The sequence below is a fragment of the Heterodontus francisci genome, chromosome 24 (genome assembly GCF_036365525.1).
Source record: "Heterodontus francisci isolate sHetFra1 chromosome 24, sHetFra1.hap1, whole genome shotgun sequence".
In the NCBI taxonomy this organism is placed as follows: Eukaryota; Metazoa; Chordata; class Chondrichthyes; order Heterodontiformes; family Heterodontidae; genus Heterodontus; species Heterodontus francisci.
The window spans coordinates 58,286,452-58,302,823 of record NC_090394.1 but is presented as its reverse complement, the minus strand read 5'-3'; the positions used below and the strand labels follow the sequence as shown (position 1 = coordinate 58,302,823).

At 43.7% G+C, this 16,372-nt stretch overlaps 1 protein-coding gene across 6 annotated transcripts in view; it reads right to left on the bottom strand.

Moving 5' to 3' along the window:
- Window positions 1-16,372, bottom strand: part of mrtfba (myocardin related transcription factor Ba) — a 262,413-nt gene that overhangs the window by 48,253 nt on the left and 197,788 nt on the right. For all 6 annotated transcript variants that reach the window (XM_068056259.1, XM_068056256.1, XM_068056260.1 and 3 more), the window contains one exon: window positions 874-929. In XM_068056259.1, the coding sequence (XP_067912360.1) occupies window positions 874-929 (56 nt within the window). The remainder of the gene's footprint in view (window positions 1-873; window positions 930-16,372) is intronic.

Here is a 16,372-nt window from a genome sequence, read left to right as displayed (position 1 = left end):
TACACTGGAGAGGGTGCAGAGGAGATTCACCAGGATGTTGCCTGGGCTGGAGCGTTTCAGCTATGAAGAGAGACTGGATAGGCTAGGGTTGTTTTCCTTAGGGCAGAGAAGGCTGAGGGGGGACCTGATTGAGGTATACAAAATTATGAGGGGCATAGATAGGGTAGATAGGAAGAAACTTTTTCCCTTAGCGGAGGTGTCAATAACCAGGGGGCATAGATTTAAAGGTAAGGGGCAGGAGGTTTAGAGGGGATTTGAGGAAAAACATTTTTCACCCAGAGGGTGGTTGGAATCTGGAACATACTGATGGAAGGGGTGGTAGAGGTAGGAACCCTCACAACATTTAGGAAATATTTAGATGAGCACTTGAAACGCCATAGCATACAAGGCTACGGGCCAAGTGCTGGAAAATGGAATTAGAATAGATAGATGCTTGATGGCTGTTGTGGACAGAGTGGGCCGAAAGGCCTGTTTCTGTGCTGTATAACGCTATGACTCTTATGAGCTGCCCCACTGTCAAGCAGACCTACCATGAGCTAGCTGATCATGGGCCAAGACTGAGATTGTACTGCTTGAAGCAGGCTGCATGGCTGCAAGGTAAGAAGCAACTCACGGTAAATATAAGGGAGAAAAGATAAGAATAAGGTGAAGTTGGATATTGAAAAATATATTCATAGAATTGAAATGGACATTTTGTCAAGTTTATCCAAATCTTTGCAAAGTGTAATGGTTTGTTCTTGTTTTTGCAATGTTTTCAATTAGACTCTCAGGTAGGTCAATGTAGATATTGTACCTTTAAGGCATTTTTAATTACCTAAGCAGGTTTGCCTGGTAAGGGTTATTGATTATGGGAAGCATGAATGAGATTCTTACCCTTGCACGTTCCAAACTCTTCCTCTGTTCATGGAATGCAGCTGGGCTCTTCAATGCTGTGAACAGGTGACAAGGACGAATTTAAACCGACAGGAAATGTCTGGCAGAGGAAATGCGGTAATACTTGCATAACCAAAGGCAGTCAGGCTTCTGACAAACGGCATTCAGTGAGACACTAAAAACACACCGCCTTGGAGCTTCTAATCTGACTCATTAAGTCTACTAAAAAGACTGACGTATCAGTGAAATACAAAGGATGTTGCTCGTTGAAATACTTAATACTAAATTCATTGTTCTACAGCTAAAAGTATTTACATCAACATATTGCTTTTTAGCAAAAAAAAACTACCATGACATTTAGCAATTTGGAACAGCATTTGTGCTAAGTAATAAGGATGAAAGCAATTAAACACGACAGCTAAAAGAAATGTGTAATATTTCTCATCCAATTCAAGATAACTAAAATTCTCAAGTTAAATATTGAGAAGTCTGAAGCCATTTTCTTAGGTCCCTTCTCCAAATGCTGTTCCCTAGATACGGATTGCATCCCTCACCGTGGCAACTGTCTGAGATTAAACCAGACTGTTTGCAACCTTGTTGTCATATTTGACCCCAAGATGAACTTCCAACCACATATCTGCGCCATCACTAAGACCATCTATTTCCACTTCCATAACATCACCTGACTTTGTCCCTGTCCTAGCTCATCTGCTGCTGAAACCCTCATTCATGCCTTTGTTACCTCTAGTCCCGACTATTCTAACTCCTGGATGGGCTCCCATATTCTGCCCTCCATAAATTTGAGGTCATCCAAAACTCTGCTGCACATATCCTTACTTGCTCCAAGTCCCGTTCACCTATCAACTCCTATGTTCGCTGATCTCCATTTGCTCCTGGTCAAGCAAAACTTGATTTTAAAATTCTCATCCTTGTTTTCAAATCTCTCCATGGCATTGCCCCTTCCTATCTCTGTAATCTCCTCCAGCCCTAAAACCTTCTGATATCTGGACTCATCTAATTCTGCCTCTGGAGCAACCCTGATTTCAGCTGCCTCAGCCCTAAGCTCCAGAATTCCCTCCCCAAACCTCTCCGACTCTCTACTTCTCTTTTTTCCTTCAAGACCCTTCTTAAAACCTCACTTTTTGACCAAGCTTTTTGGCCATCTGCTCTAATATTGTCTCATGTGGCTCAGTGTCTAATTTGATTTGTAACAGCCCTGTGAAGCACCCTAGAATGTTTTATTATATTAAAGACACTATATAAATATAAGTTGTTATTGCTGTTCAATATTTGAGTATTCAGAGTAAATTCAGGTTGGAAAAATAAGAACATGTTAAAATCTTTCTATGACACCATGACAGATGTCAAAGAATACAGGCAGTGACTGCTTTAGTTTATGCCAACACATTTCAGTAGCCAACTGGTTTTGATCTCCTCTCACACAATGGGATTTCGGTTTGTCTTTTTTACCTTGTTCACCTTCGTTGCTTTCTAATTCCGTCCTTGTGTTTGAACCCTTTTGTCATTTAATCTCTCCTGTCCTCTACCCTATCACAGAGCTTCCCTTTTGTTCTTTTTCCTATCCTTTCCCTTTCACTTCCTCAAAACTTATTACATTTCTAACTTTTCCAGTTCTGATGAAAGGTCACAGACCTGAAACATTAACTCTGTTTCTCTCGTGACAGATGCTGCCAGACCGGATGAGTATTTCCAGCATTTCTATTTTATATTTGATCTTCTCTCAACTTTGCTTTTCTGTTGCTTCCCTCTAACATTATGCTGCGTATAACCAGAAATGTCACAGCAGTCCAACCAAAATAACTGACTGTTCAAAACTCAGTACATACAGTGACTGAATTCCAAACTGTAAAGAGACTGAACAAAGTTCCCAACAAGACAACAGCAGGTTTTTCAACTGATAAAGGTAAAACTAAACTGCTCTTCCAATGATTTATTGCACATGTGGAATGGTATTGAGGTACACACACCAGGAAGATTCTAGGTTCAATCACTATTCTGTACTGAGTTAGTTGATCTTAGCTAGGGAGGAGGGGGGTTTAAAAGTTGACTTCAGTATCCTGGGAAATTAGCTAGTTTCCTAATCCTAATCCCAACATAACTAAAACAGATTATTTAATCATCACATTGCCATTTGCGGGATCTTGCTGTATGCAAATTGGCTGCCGTGTTTCCCACATTCCAACAGTGACTACTTTTGAAAAGTGCTCTGGGATGCCCCGAGACTGTAAAAGACGCTATACAAATGCAGTCCTTCTTTTCTTTCAGCTTCCCCTGCTAGAAAGAGCACATGCAATGTCATTGATGATCAGGCTTGATTGTGATGTCCCCAGTCAATAAACTGACTGACACAAAAGGGTAAATTTTAAAATGTTTACTCCCGGTGTGAAGCTCTGTGCCTGCTGGGAGCACAAATTCATGGCATTACTCCTATAACATTGAAAATGACTACTTGGACAAAATACCAAAGGATTGTCAGCAGCTGGGAAACCAGCAAGTGTGATCACTTTCATGACAAGAGAAGGAAACTGGAAGGCAAAGAAATATGCTAGATTAATCTGTAAGCAATAATTTTTCTTTTATTGCTTCCCAAAATTTTCTTTCCACCTTCTTTAAATTACCCTGCTGGCTGCATCTCACTATTTCTCAGAGTTATTGCTCCCAACCTCTAGCTTTGGTGCTTGAGGCATCAGCGGGGCAATCAAGAACAGCCTAAGCAAACTTGTCTTCTGATTGTCTTCTCCCTCCCTTTAACTTGGTTTACTTCTATTACTCATATTCTATCACAACAGCAACTTATATTTATACAACACCTTTAACATAATAAAATGTCCCAGGCGCTTCACTGGAGCATTGTAACACTTCGACACTAAGCCACTTAAGGAGATATTACGGCAGATGATCAAAAGCTTGGCTGAAGAGGTAGGTTTTAAGGAGCATCTTAAAAGGAGGAAAGAGAGGTGCAGAGGTTTCAGGAGGGAATTCTAGAGCTTAGACCCTTGGCAGTTGAAGGCACGGCCACAAATTAGAGGAGTGCAGATATCTTGGAGGGCTGTAGGACTGAAGGAGATTACAGAAATAGGGAGGCGAAAGCATGGAGGGATTTGAGAATAAGGATGAGAATTTTAAAATCAAGCATTGCTTAAGCGGGAGCCAATATAGGTCAGTGAGCATGTGACCTTAAGTTTACAGAGGCTAGAGTATGGGAGGCTGGCCAGGATTGCATTGGATATTTTCTGATATAGGGCACTGAACCACCGATGACACATACTCAAAGATCAGGGCCACTCTGATTTCCTTTGAGTGGATATGTATTTCCATTGAAAGTTCTTTATTTTCTGTAAGCAAAAACCACAATTTCCCATCTTGTATTAGGTTTATAGCATGCATTGCCTCCCTCTATTACGTTAACAAGAAAACATTTCTTGCAAGTTCGGGTGCACAGAGTTGTGTAACTGCCGATTATCATAGTTTCAGCAGTAGCTCACAGCTGCTATAAACCACTACTGGAAATTCCACGCAGTTTAAACAGCGAAATCTACAAGAAAGATAAAAATGAGGATCTTGATATAATCATGCCATCCTGGTTATATGTACAAATGAGCAACACATCTACGTTTAAATATCCCAATCAGCCAACCTACCCACCATCCACTGACTAGCGTTCTAAGTGTAACACTCTGTGAATCATCTTGTCTAAGTTGCTTCTTTCTCAAGATAGTGTTGGAAACCTGTTTCAGACTAAGATAGGTTTTAATTTTATGACATTATTAAATATGTTCACACATAACTGGATCTGAGGTTTTAATTTCCCACAGGCTGTATTTTAGTTTGCAATTCACAAATATTAAACACTGCTTCTCTAGAATGGCTAACATAAAACAAATGTAATAAACTTTCCTGATCACAACCATTACATCAGCCAAATTATAAAAAGACATGTAATAACACGAGGCCTTTTCTGGAACTACACAGTTTAAAATGTTATACTCTGTGCATTTCATAGAAACATAACATAGAAAATAGGAGCAGGAGTAGGCCATTCAGCCCTTTGAGCCTGCTCCACCATTCATTATGATCATGATCATCCAACTCAGTAACCTGTACCCACTTTCTCCATTTCTTGCCAACTGTAATCTCTGACACAAGAGGGTCAGCCTATCTTTTTCAGGGCGTTCTTAAAATACCTCGAAACTAGTAATTCCTTACATCAATAACCATTCCTTATAAGGTATTTATATAAATTGTTGTAGTACTCCACATTATTAATTTACTTACTGAGTAGACATTTGAAGTACATTGCAACAGCTGAGTCAGTCAGATCTCTGAGCAATGTGTGTCTTCTGCTAGCTGTAACGTTAAATGACTCCGCTGTGCCAGCCGTTGGAGCATTAGGTAATAATGTGAAACAGAGAATACAAACCACTGCCTAGTAAAACTGACATCAAGTACAGTTCTTACTCAGTAGATATCACTCTGCAGAGTCTCATCATTTCCTATTAATCTACTGACAATTACAGACTTACAGCGCTTAGTTCCCACACTGCAATGCAATGGATGGATAAACTGACCGAGCTGGCCGAATCCTGAAGGACATAGCTGCTAGACTGGGTCTGCGGCAGGTGATGAGGGAACCAGCAAGCGGGAAAAATATACTTGACCTCATCCTCACCAATCTGCCTGCCGCAGATGCATCTGTCCATGACACTATTGTTAGGAGTGACCACCGCACAGTCCTTGTGGAGACGAAGTCCCGCCTTCACATTGATGATACCGTCCATCGTATTGTGTGGCACTACCACCGTGCTAAATGGGATAGATTTTGGACAGATTTAGAAATGCAAAACTGGGCATCCATGAGGCGCTGTGGGCCATCAGCAGCAGCAGAATTGTACTCAACCACAATCTGTAACCTCATGGCCTGGCATATTCCCCACTCTACTGTTACCATCAAGCCAGGAGACCAACCCTGGTTCAATGAAGAGTGCAGGAGGGCATGCTAGGAGCAGCACCAATGAGGTGTCAGCCTGGTGAAGCTACAACACAGGATTACTTGCGTGCCAAACAGTGTAAGCAGCATGTGATAGACAGAGCTATGCGATCCCATAACCAATATATCAAATCTAAGCTCTGCAGTCCTGCCACATCCAGTCATGAATGGTGGTGGATAATTAAACAACTAACTGGAGGAGGTGGCTTCACAAATATCCCCATCCTCAATGATGGGGGAGCCCAGCACATCAGTGCAAAAGATAAGGCTGAAGCATTTGCAACAATCTTCAACCAGAAGTGCCGAGTTGATGATCCATCTCGGCCTCCTCCGAAATTCCCCAGCATCACAGATGCCAGTCTTCAGCCAATTCGATTCACTCCGTGTGCTATCAAGAAACGACTGAAGGCACTGGATACTGCAAAGGCTATGGGCCCTGACAATATTCCAGCAATAGTACTGAAGACCAGTGCTCCAGAACTTGTCGTGCACCTAGCCAAGCTGTTCCAGTACAGCTACAATACTAGAATCTACCCGGCAAAGTGGAAAATTGCTCAGGTACATCCTGTACACAAAAAGCAGGGCAAGTTCAACCCAGCCAATTACTGCCCCATCAGTCTACTCTCAATCATTAGTAAAGTGATAGAAGGTGTCATCTACAGTGCTATCAAGTGGCAGTTGCTTCGCAATAACCTGCTCACTGACGCTCAGTTTGGGTTCCGCCAGGGCCACTCAGCTCCTGACCTCATTACAGCCTTGGTTCAAATATGGATAAAAGACCTGAACTCAAGAGGTGAGGTGAGAGTAACTACCCTTGACATAAAGGCAACATTTGACAAGTATGGCATCAAGGAGCCCTAGCAAAACTGGAATCAATGTGAATCAGGGGAAAAACTCTTTGCTGGTTGGAGTCATACCTAGCGCAAAGGAAAATGGTTGTGGTTGTTGGAGGTCAAAAATCTCATATCCAGGACATCACTACAGGAGTTCCTCAGGCCCAACCATCTACAGCTGCTTCATCAATGACCTTCCTTCAATCATAAGGTCAGAAGTGGGGAAGTTCGCTGATGATTGCAAAATGGTCAGCACCATTTGCGACTCCTCAGATACTGAAGCAGTCCGTGATGCAATGCAGCAAGACCAGGACAATATCCGGGCTTGGGCTGATAAGTGGCAAGTAACATTCGCACCACACAAGTGCCAGGCAATGACCATCTCCAACAAGAGAGAATCTAACCATCTGCCCTTGACGTTCAAGGGCATTACCATCACTGAATCCCCCACTATCAACATCCTGGGGGTTACCATTGACCAGAAACTGAACTGGAATAGCCATATAAATACTGTGGCTACAAGAGCAGAGGCTAGGAATCCTGTGATGAGCAACTCACTTCCTGACTCCCCAAAGCCTGTCCACCATCTTCAAGGCACAAGTCAGGTGTGACTTGCCTGGATGGGTGCAGCTCCAACAACACCCAAGAAGCTCGACACCATCCAGGACAAAGAAGCCCGTTTGATTGGCACCCCATCCACAAACATTCACTCCCTCCACCACTGACGCACAATGGCAGCAGTGTGTACCATCTACGAGATGCACGGCAACAATGCACCAAGGCTCCTTAGACAGCACCTTCCTCAAAATACCAGAACAAATCCAATTATACAAATGCCAGAGATTCCACATTTCACTGAATACTCATTTCATTTCTTGTATCAGTAAATAAGAAACTTAACAGGAACAAGGTATTCATTGTTAAAATTTCTGTTTTGCAAAAATTTGTTGAAAAGGACAACGGACAAAATCTGTGTCCATTTCCCTTTAATAGGTACTTTCTTAATAACATCACATTTGAACTCCAATGCATGATGGGCATCAACATGTGAAAGTTCGCCCATTCTGCAGGCAGAGGTATATCTCATTAAGTGGGTAGAGAAAGATTAGTTGATGCATATTGTCCTGGGAGTTTTTTTCCTTCGGTTTAAAAACTAAGGGGTGGGTGGTGCTGTGTACCTTTAAGGCAGAGAGAAGCCACCTGCTGTACTGTATTAGTTAACTGTGTGTAAAGACTGGCTAGAACCAGTTTGATCTGGAGACCAGCAAAGCATGTTCTACTGAAGAAAGGAGTTGTCTTTTTCTCAGCAGAAAAATCTACTTTGATCTACAGGCTGTGTTATTGCCTAAGGAGGGAAAAAACCCTGGAAAAGAACATTGGTATTGTTGGAGGTAGCAAATTCCTTTTTAATTCCAATCTTTAAGAAGATTTTGCCTCAGGAGTGACTTTCTGTTGCCTGTGTTTCTGTGAGTTCTGGAATTCTCAGTAAAGTTTCTACTGATAGACTGCCAATTTAAAAATTCAAATAGACCTGTTGCTATACTCCTTGTTGAAAGAACTGTGTGACACCTGCTACAACCAAAGTGCTTTGAATGCCTATCTATTAAAGACTGTTCATCGAATTCACCTGGAGGCTTCGAGTGGCATCTGACTATTCAACTTTGAGACACCTCACCAAACCGGGAACATAAATCACCAGGACTTACAATCCAGCTATTTATTTATTCCTAAGAAACAGCTCTAATTTAAAACATCATTTTGAAACCGGTTAACCGTTAGTTTTTGAATGTGCATGAGGGAGAAGGAATAAAGAAGTTATAAGGTCTTTAAACATAGATTTATCTCAAAATTGTTTAAGATTTAGTTTATTAATAGTTAATTTGTTGTTGTTTAAAGATACCCGGTTTGGTCTATTTTATTCTGGAGGTTAATAAAGTGTTTAATTTGGCTAATTTTCGGTAGTTGGGAAACCTTAATAATATGCTATGACCTGTGGAGTGATGGGACTGAATTGACAATCCATTACTCCCACCTCGGTCATAACAATATCCATATACAAAATGCACTGCAGCAACTTGCCAAGGCCTCTTTACAGCACCTCCCAATCGCATGACTTCTACCACCTAGAAGGGCAAGGACAACAGGCGCATGGGAACATCACCTCCTCCAGATTCCTCTGTGAGTCACACACCATCCTGACGTGGAAATATATTGTTGTTCCTTCTTCAACATTGGGCCAAATTCCTGGAACTCCCTACCTAACTGCTCTGTAAGAGCACCTTTACCACATGGACTGCATTGATTCAAGAAGACAGCTCACCAACTCCTTCGCAAAGGTAACTAGGAATGGGCAATAACTCCTGGCCTTGCCAGCAATGCTGACATTCCATGAATGAATGACTAAATATAATGCAATAAATACATTAATGAGTTCAATAGTTTTAGTTTGAAGATTGTACTTTGACTGCTTTGTATTTGAAAACCAGCACATTTTCTTTCTGACTCTGAGCTTCACTCAAAGGAAGAAAACAGAAATACTTAAAAGTAATCCTGATAGCCTAATACTTCAGATTATTGCTTAAATTGAACCACACAACAATTTGCATTACATAATCCCTTTAAAGTAGAAAAATGTTCCAAGGTCACAAAGAGAATGAACCCGAGAGAGAACAGTGCCGGAGACCCACAGTTAAATGTGACAACAGGGAGTGAGCAGGAATTAGAGTGAGCCTGAGAGAGATCAGTACTGGAGACCCACAGTTAAAAGCAATAGTGCATATTGAAGTAGAAAACAGGAATAAGGTGCATAAAGGGGTGAGAATGTTGGATCGCACTAGAGAAGGAAGTAGTACCATATTTGATGGAAGCAGACTAAGAAGGACTATGAGGAATACAAGGACAAGTTTAGGATGCATGTATGTAAACACACAAAGTGTGGCGAATAAGGTTGGAGAACTACAAGCACAAACAGCTGTGTGAGAATATGATGCAATGGCAACAATGAAAATATGGCTTAAAATGGTGAGATCTGTGCACTTAACATTCAGGGATATAAAGTGTTCAGAAAAGATAGGGAAGGAAAAAAGGGAGATGGGGTGGCAGTACAGATTAGGGAAGACAGTGCAGTGTTGGAAAGAGAGGATGTCCTTAAGGGGGCATGGACAAACTCCATTTGCTTAGAAGCAAAAAGGGGATGATCACTACTGGGAGCATTCTATAGGCCTCCAAATAATGAGCGAGATAGAGGAGCAAATCTGCAGGGAAATCACAAGAACTACAGAGTGGTGATATTGGGGGACTTTAATTATCCAAATATCAATTGAGATAATGTTAGAGTAGAGTAAAGGGTAAGGAGGGGAAGGAATTTCTGAAATGCGTTCAGGAGAACTTCCTTGATCAGTATGTTGTCAATCCAACTGGGAAGGAGGTGTTGCTGGTTCTGGTGCTGGATAATGAGGTGGGCCAAGTGTTTGTGGAGAACACTTAGATAAGAGTGATCTTCGTGTCATAAGGTTTAGATTTGTAATGGAGAACAGCAAGTAACAATCTAAAGTAGAACTTCTAAATTAGAAGAGGGCTAGCTTCAACAGAATGAAAGTTAATCTAGCCTGGGTAAAATGGAACCATAGACTGACAGGAAAAACTAATGGAACAATGGGTGATCTTTAAGGAGGAGATGTTTCAGGTACAGGCTAGGTATATTCCAACAAGGATGACAAGGTAGGGGAATCAAAGCCAGGGCTCCTTGGATGACGAGGGAGATACAGAATATGACAAAATAAAAAAAAGAGGGAGTATGATGCAAGTAGGTGAATTCTTTGAGAGAACCAGGCCAAACACAACAAGCTGAGGGGGAAAGTGAAGAGGAAAATAAGGATGGCAAAGAAAGAATATGAGAATAGAATGGCAGTTAATATAAAAGGGAACCCAAAAATCTTCTACCTGCATGCAAAAGCAGTAAGTGGGTAGTAAGAGGTGGGTGGGGCCTATGAGGGACAAAGAAGGTGATATATGCTTAGAGGCGCTAGAATATTTAATGAGTACTTTGTATTGGTGTTTACCAAGGAAGAGGATGCTGATAAAATATCAGTAGAAGTGGAGACAGTAGAGGTAAATAATGGGATGGGAAGGATGTCCTGGAAAGGCAGGCTATGTTTAGAGTGGATAAGTTGCCTTGTCCAGATGACTTGCATCCCAGGTTAGTAAAGTAAGTGGCAGTGAAAATAGCAGAAGGGCTCGCCATAATCTTCTAATTTTCCTGACATACAAGGGAGGTGGCAGAGGATTGGAGAGTGGCAAATGTGACACCCTGGGCTGGATTCTCGTTCCAGGGTCGGGAACCCTACGCCCGGAACATTTCCAGGTCCCAGTCCGCACCGCATCAACATTGCTGATGCGATGCTATTTTCAAATGTAAAGGGCCTAATTGGCCTGGGAGTAAATCTGGAACCCAATTAGAGGAAGTGTCCTGGAGGCAGGACTAAGTTACTGAGGCCAATTTTAAAAAGGTCAGCAGCAGCCATGACTGGACTTGCCATTGCCTGAAGATATGGAGCAGCAGGGAGATCAGAGGGCCAGGCCAGTGCTGGCATGGGCATGCATTCACAGGCGGCACCACAATTTTCTGATGCCTTTCTTGAGGCGTTGACAGATGCAATGGCAGAGAGGAGAGAGGTGTTCTGCCTGGCGTCTGGAAGGAGAAATTCACCCAGAGACACCAAGAGGGCATGAATGGAGGTGGCCACAGAGGTCAGCAGCAGAGAACTCTCCAGAAGGGAGTGCCTCCAGTGTAGGAAGAGGTTCAGTGACCTCTTGAGGTCTGGTAAGGTGAGTGGCCAGCAGCATTTGGCTGTTTGGTCACCAACTCTATGCACCAGTATGCATTCGAATGTCCATAATTATCCTTAACATTGTCAGTCCAAATGACCAGTCAGAACACTGGAATGGCAGCCACCCACATTTGGGGCACCATTCAGATGGGGACATGCATGAGGGGAACATCAGCTCACACATGTGTCATGCTGGAAGAGATGAGGGAGGAGAGCCTACTCATGAATCACTTTCCTCTCATCCTGCAGAAGAGCCCACAATGCACGCGAGATGGCCAGAACAGGTGGTGATGTGGCCCAACTGCACACTTTGACCCCGATGGAGAAGGCGGCACTAGAGATCGCCAAGGTGCCCTCGGGCAGTCGGCGGGGGATGAGAGACAGGAGTCCTTGAGCAGCAGGGTCATTGGATAGCTCTTTCCTGAGGTGAAAGGCATGAAGGAGACCCCTGCCCAATGCGGCTGTGGATCTTTGAGCGCTGTTATCTGAGGGGATGGTTGTGTTGGGACATTTGTTGAGTAGGATGAGTTCTCATTTCCAGTTTCTTGTGTTTTCCACAGGGCCAGCTGCAGAGAGGGAGCCGAGCACACCTGCCCAATCGGCACTGCCATCCTCGGCAGGGGGTAGACTCCACGGAACCAGCACCATTGCATCCCACCTCAACACTTTCCACCAATGCAGACACATTCGCCTTGGTTAAACTCCACAGTAGCGTGGAAAGGGAAGCACTGGATGAACCACACATCATGCGTGAGCAGAAAGGAGGGTGAGGCAGCTTCAGCTGTGGGCAGTTCCCCTTGCAGGACAGAGGACAGACACAGTGATGCTTCGGCGGCTTGCCCTGTCTGACTCAAACCATTTGTGTACCAAGGTCCTGTGACAGAGGCAGCACCTGCAGGGACGCAGGCACGGCAGCCTGTGGAGAAGCCCCCATGGGCATCTCCAAGATGACGGTGGAAGTCATGAGACCAAGGAGCAGGCTGCCTCCTCCTCATCCTCTGCCACAGGCGAGTACCCTGTAGAAGTGTTAGAGAAAGAAAGGTGATATGCCGTTGATTTCACTATATGGGTCACCTGGGTGCTGTTCTGCACATTTGTATGCTGTCTTGTTATCATCACAATATCACTTGTTTACGTTATCAATCTGATGTGTGTTTCATGTCTGAAGGGGGATGTAGCATTGTGGGGTAGGTGGGGGCGGAAGAACAGGTGCCCTGGAAATGTTATATCCCTATGCCTTGTGATGTTGCAGAAGGTTGGCAGAGGAACCCTCATTCTCTATGCTCATGGTTGGCAATGGGTCAAAGCAGATACAGGTCATAGCAGTATGGTAGCTCTACGCTGGAAGGTGAGTTTTGGGTTATCAGCTGCAAAGGCTTGGGGGGGAATAACTGCTGAATCAGCATGGCCCTGCAGTCATGCCAGCCTACAGTTCTCCCTGAGATCTGGGATAGCATCACTGGGTATCCTGCGCTGCCTGGTCACTGGCCGCCTCTTCCCAATCCTTCTCCGAGATGGAGTGGTGTTCGAGCTCCTCCTCTTAATACATCTCCAGGTCTCTTTGCATTGTCATGTTGTGCAGGGCGCAGCAGATGATCACGATACGGGACACTCTGGCTGGACTGTATTGGAGGGTACCACCTGACCGGCCAAGGCAATGGAAGCACATCTTCAAGATGCCAATGGTCTATTCAATGCAGATTTGTGCTAGATGGCAGCTCTGGATGTAGCTCCTCTCTCCATCCATGTCCAGGTTTTGGACAGGCGTCAGAAGCCATCTCTTTAGGTGAGAACCCTTATCTCCTAGAAGTCACCCACAGAGTCTGGATGTGAGCCTGAAGAGGTGCGGCACCTCGGACTCTCGAAGGATAAGGGAGTCATGACAGCTGCCCGCGAACCGGACGCACATGTGCAAGACTCATTCCTGCAGTCACAGAGCAGCCTGACATTCAATGAGTGGTAGCCCTTTCTGTTCAGGAATCTGACTGGCTGGTCTGTTGGTGCCTTGATGGCTACATGGGTGCAATCAATGATGCCCTGGACCTGAGGGAATCTATTGATGGCGGCAAAGCCCAAAGCCCTCTGTGCCTGCGCAGGCCCATCTGTGCCAAAGTGGATGTAGTTACCGCCCTCCGGAATAGGATATCCGTGATCTGCCTGATGGTGTGATGAGATTGCGAGATACTAGCTAGGTCCACAGTTGATCCCTGGAACGACCCATTTCATAGAAATTTAGGGTGACGGTGACCTTGACAGCTGCAGGTAAGGGACTGCCATGGAGGCTATTGGGCCTCGAGGCCTCAGGTCATTGTGGATCAGAGCACAAATGTCTATGACCATCTGCCCGACTACGTGTCGGGTTAGGGTCGGGTCGGGCTTTCGAAAAAATTAAAGGACTCTGGCCCGGGTCAGGTTCGGGTCGGCTGTTGTTGGGTCGGCTTTTAATTTTATACCCGAGCCAGGCTTTACTTTGGGGAGTCGGGCGGTGAGTTATCGCCACAGAGTTCCCAGCGTCTGACCTGTTCTTGTAGCCACAGTATTTATATGGCTGTTCCAGTTCAGTTTCTGGTCAATAGTAACCCCTGATTGTTGATTGTGGGGGATTTTGTGATGGCAATGCTATTGAATTTGATGGGGAGATGGTTAGATTCTCTCTTGTTGGAGATCGTCAGTGCCTGGCACTTGTGTGGCATGAAAGTCACTTGTCACTTTTCAGTCCAGGTCTTGCTGCCTGCAGGTACAGACCGCTTCAGTATCTGAGGAGTCGTGAATGGTACTGAACACTCTGCAATCATCAGTGACTATCCCCACTTGTGATCTGATGATGGACGGAAGGTCACTGATGAAGCAGCTGAAGATGGTTGGGCCTAGAATATTACCCTGAGGAAGTCCTGTAGCGATGTCCTGGGGCTGCGATGATAGGCAACACTCTCCCAACTATATACTACTGTGCGATCATCTCTGTTGGGTCTGTCCTGCTGGTGGGACAGGACATACCCAGGAATGGTGATGGAGGAGTATGGGATATTGGGTGTAAGGTAAGTATGACTATGTCACACTTGACTAGTCTGGGGGACCGCTCTCCACCCCCAGATGTTAAAAGGGAGGACTTTGCAGAGTCGACCGGGCAGGGTGTGCTGTTGTTGCTGTCGTTTCTGGTGCCTAGGTCAACGCTAGGTGGTCCGTCTGGTTTTATTTCTTTTCAACTTTTCTGTGGCAGTTTGATACAACTGAGTAGCTTGCTAGCCTATTTCAGAGAGCAGTTGAGAGTCAACTGTGATATGGGTCTGGAGTCAAACATTGGTAGACCGGATAAGGAAGGCAGATTTCCTTCCCTAAAGGACATTAGCGAACCAGATGGGGTTTTTATGAAAATCCAATAGTTTCACCATTACTGAGTCTAGCTTTTAATTCCAGATTTATTAATTAATTTAATTTAAATTCCACCAGCTGTCCTTGTGGGTTCTGAACTCATGTTCCTAGATTAGCCTGGGCATCTGGATTACTAGTCCAGTAACATCACACTCTGCCATTGTACCTCATCTACGTCCTGTTGCAGTTGATTTACATCATCTTCACTGTTTGTCACACCTCAAGTTTGGTTTATCAGAAAATTTTGAAATGTTACTCTGTGTTACAAGGTCTAAGTGATTTACATAAAGCGTAAACTGTACCTGAATATCATTAGATGTGTGCTTGGTAGTGAAAAACGATGAGAAAAAAAACACATACTTTTAAGAAAAATATTTTGTTTTCGTATCCTCCTGGTCTCAGACTTGCAAACAGCTGAGTGTTCAGACAGGTGCTTGCTAACATCTCTGCAGTCTTTGTCATTACCACTGTATGACGAGCCATTTGGGAACACTAAGGGTCAAATCAAGATTCAATGCCTGGCAGTTGTCTCTTTATGCTTTTCACTTTTTCTTAGAAATGCAACTGACAAATCCCCACCAGCCAACAGTGGGAAGCTTGCACCTGGCTGTCAGCCAAAGCTGATATTTTATGTCCTCTCAGTACATGATACAGAATGTATTTTCATTACAAATTTACCTGAGTATCACTTTGAGCTTGGAAAACAATCCCTACTAATGAAATGTAATTTGGTTCTCAAGTGTTTAAATGATTAAGAAAGGGCTAATTTTACATTTGAATTATCCTTCATCCCATATTAATTTAAATCTTACTGATAAACACATATTCCAAAAGATATGTGAAAATGAAGAGAATAAACATAAACCACCTGTCAGCTGAACGTATAAATATCCTCTTTTTCTATGATTAATCACATTTTCCAAATTGTGACATTTGCTATGTGAAATATAGTTTGAATGCAGTTCAGAAAGCAACTTAAAGTACTGAAAATGTTGTATATGCTTATATGGTGCTTGTAGCATTCCTTTACAACATAAGCTTTATTCAAAGCATTGGTGGATGTAATAATCTGTGAGCCATCCTTAATCACACTGCCAAGTAAACAAGTGCTGTACTATGTGTGCAACAAATACAGTAACTAAAGCTATAGAAATAACACACGTATGATGTCAAGTAATGCATTGCACAATATTCAGATGTACCAAAGGTATTGATATATTAACATATAGAAAACAATTGCTCTACCAACTACAAGGCACAAGTGAGGAGTGTGATGGAATACTCTCCAGTTGCCTGGATGACTGAAGCTTCCCGAGTGGTGTTGGAGCTGAACAGCATCCAGGACAAAGCAGCCTGCTTGATTGGCACCCCGTCCATCACCTTAAACATCCACTCCCTCCACTATCACTGCTGCACAGTGGTAGCAGTGTCTACCGTATACAAGATGCACTGCAGCA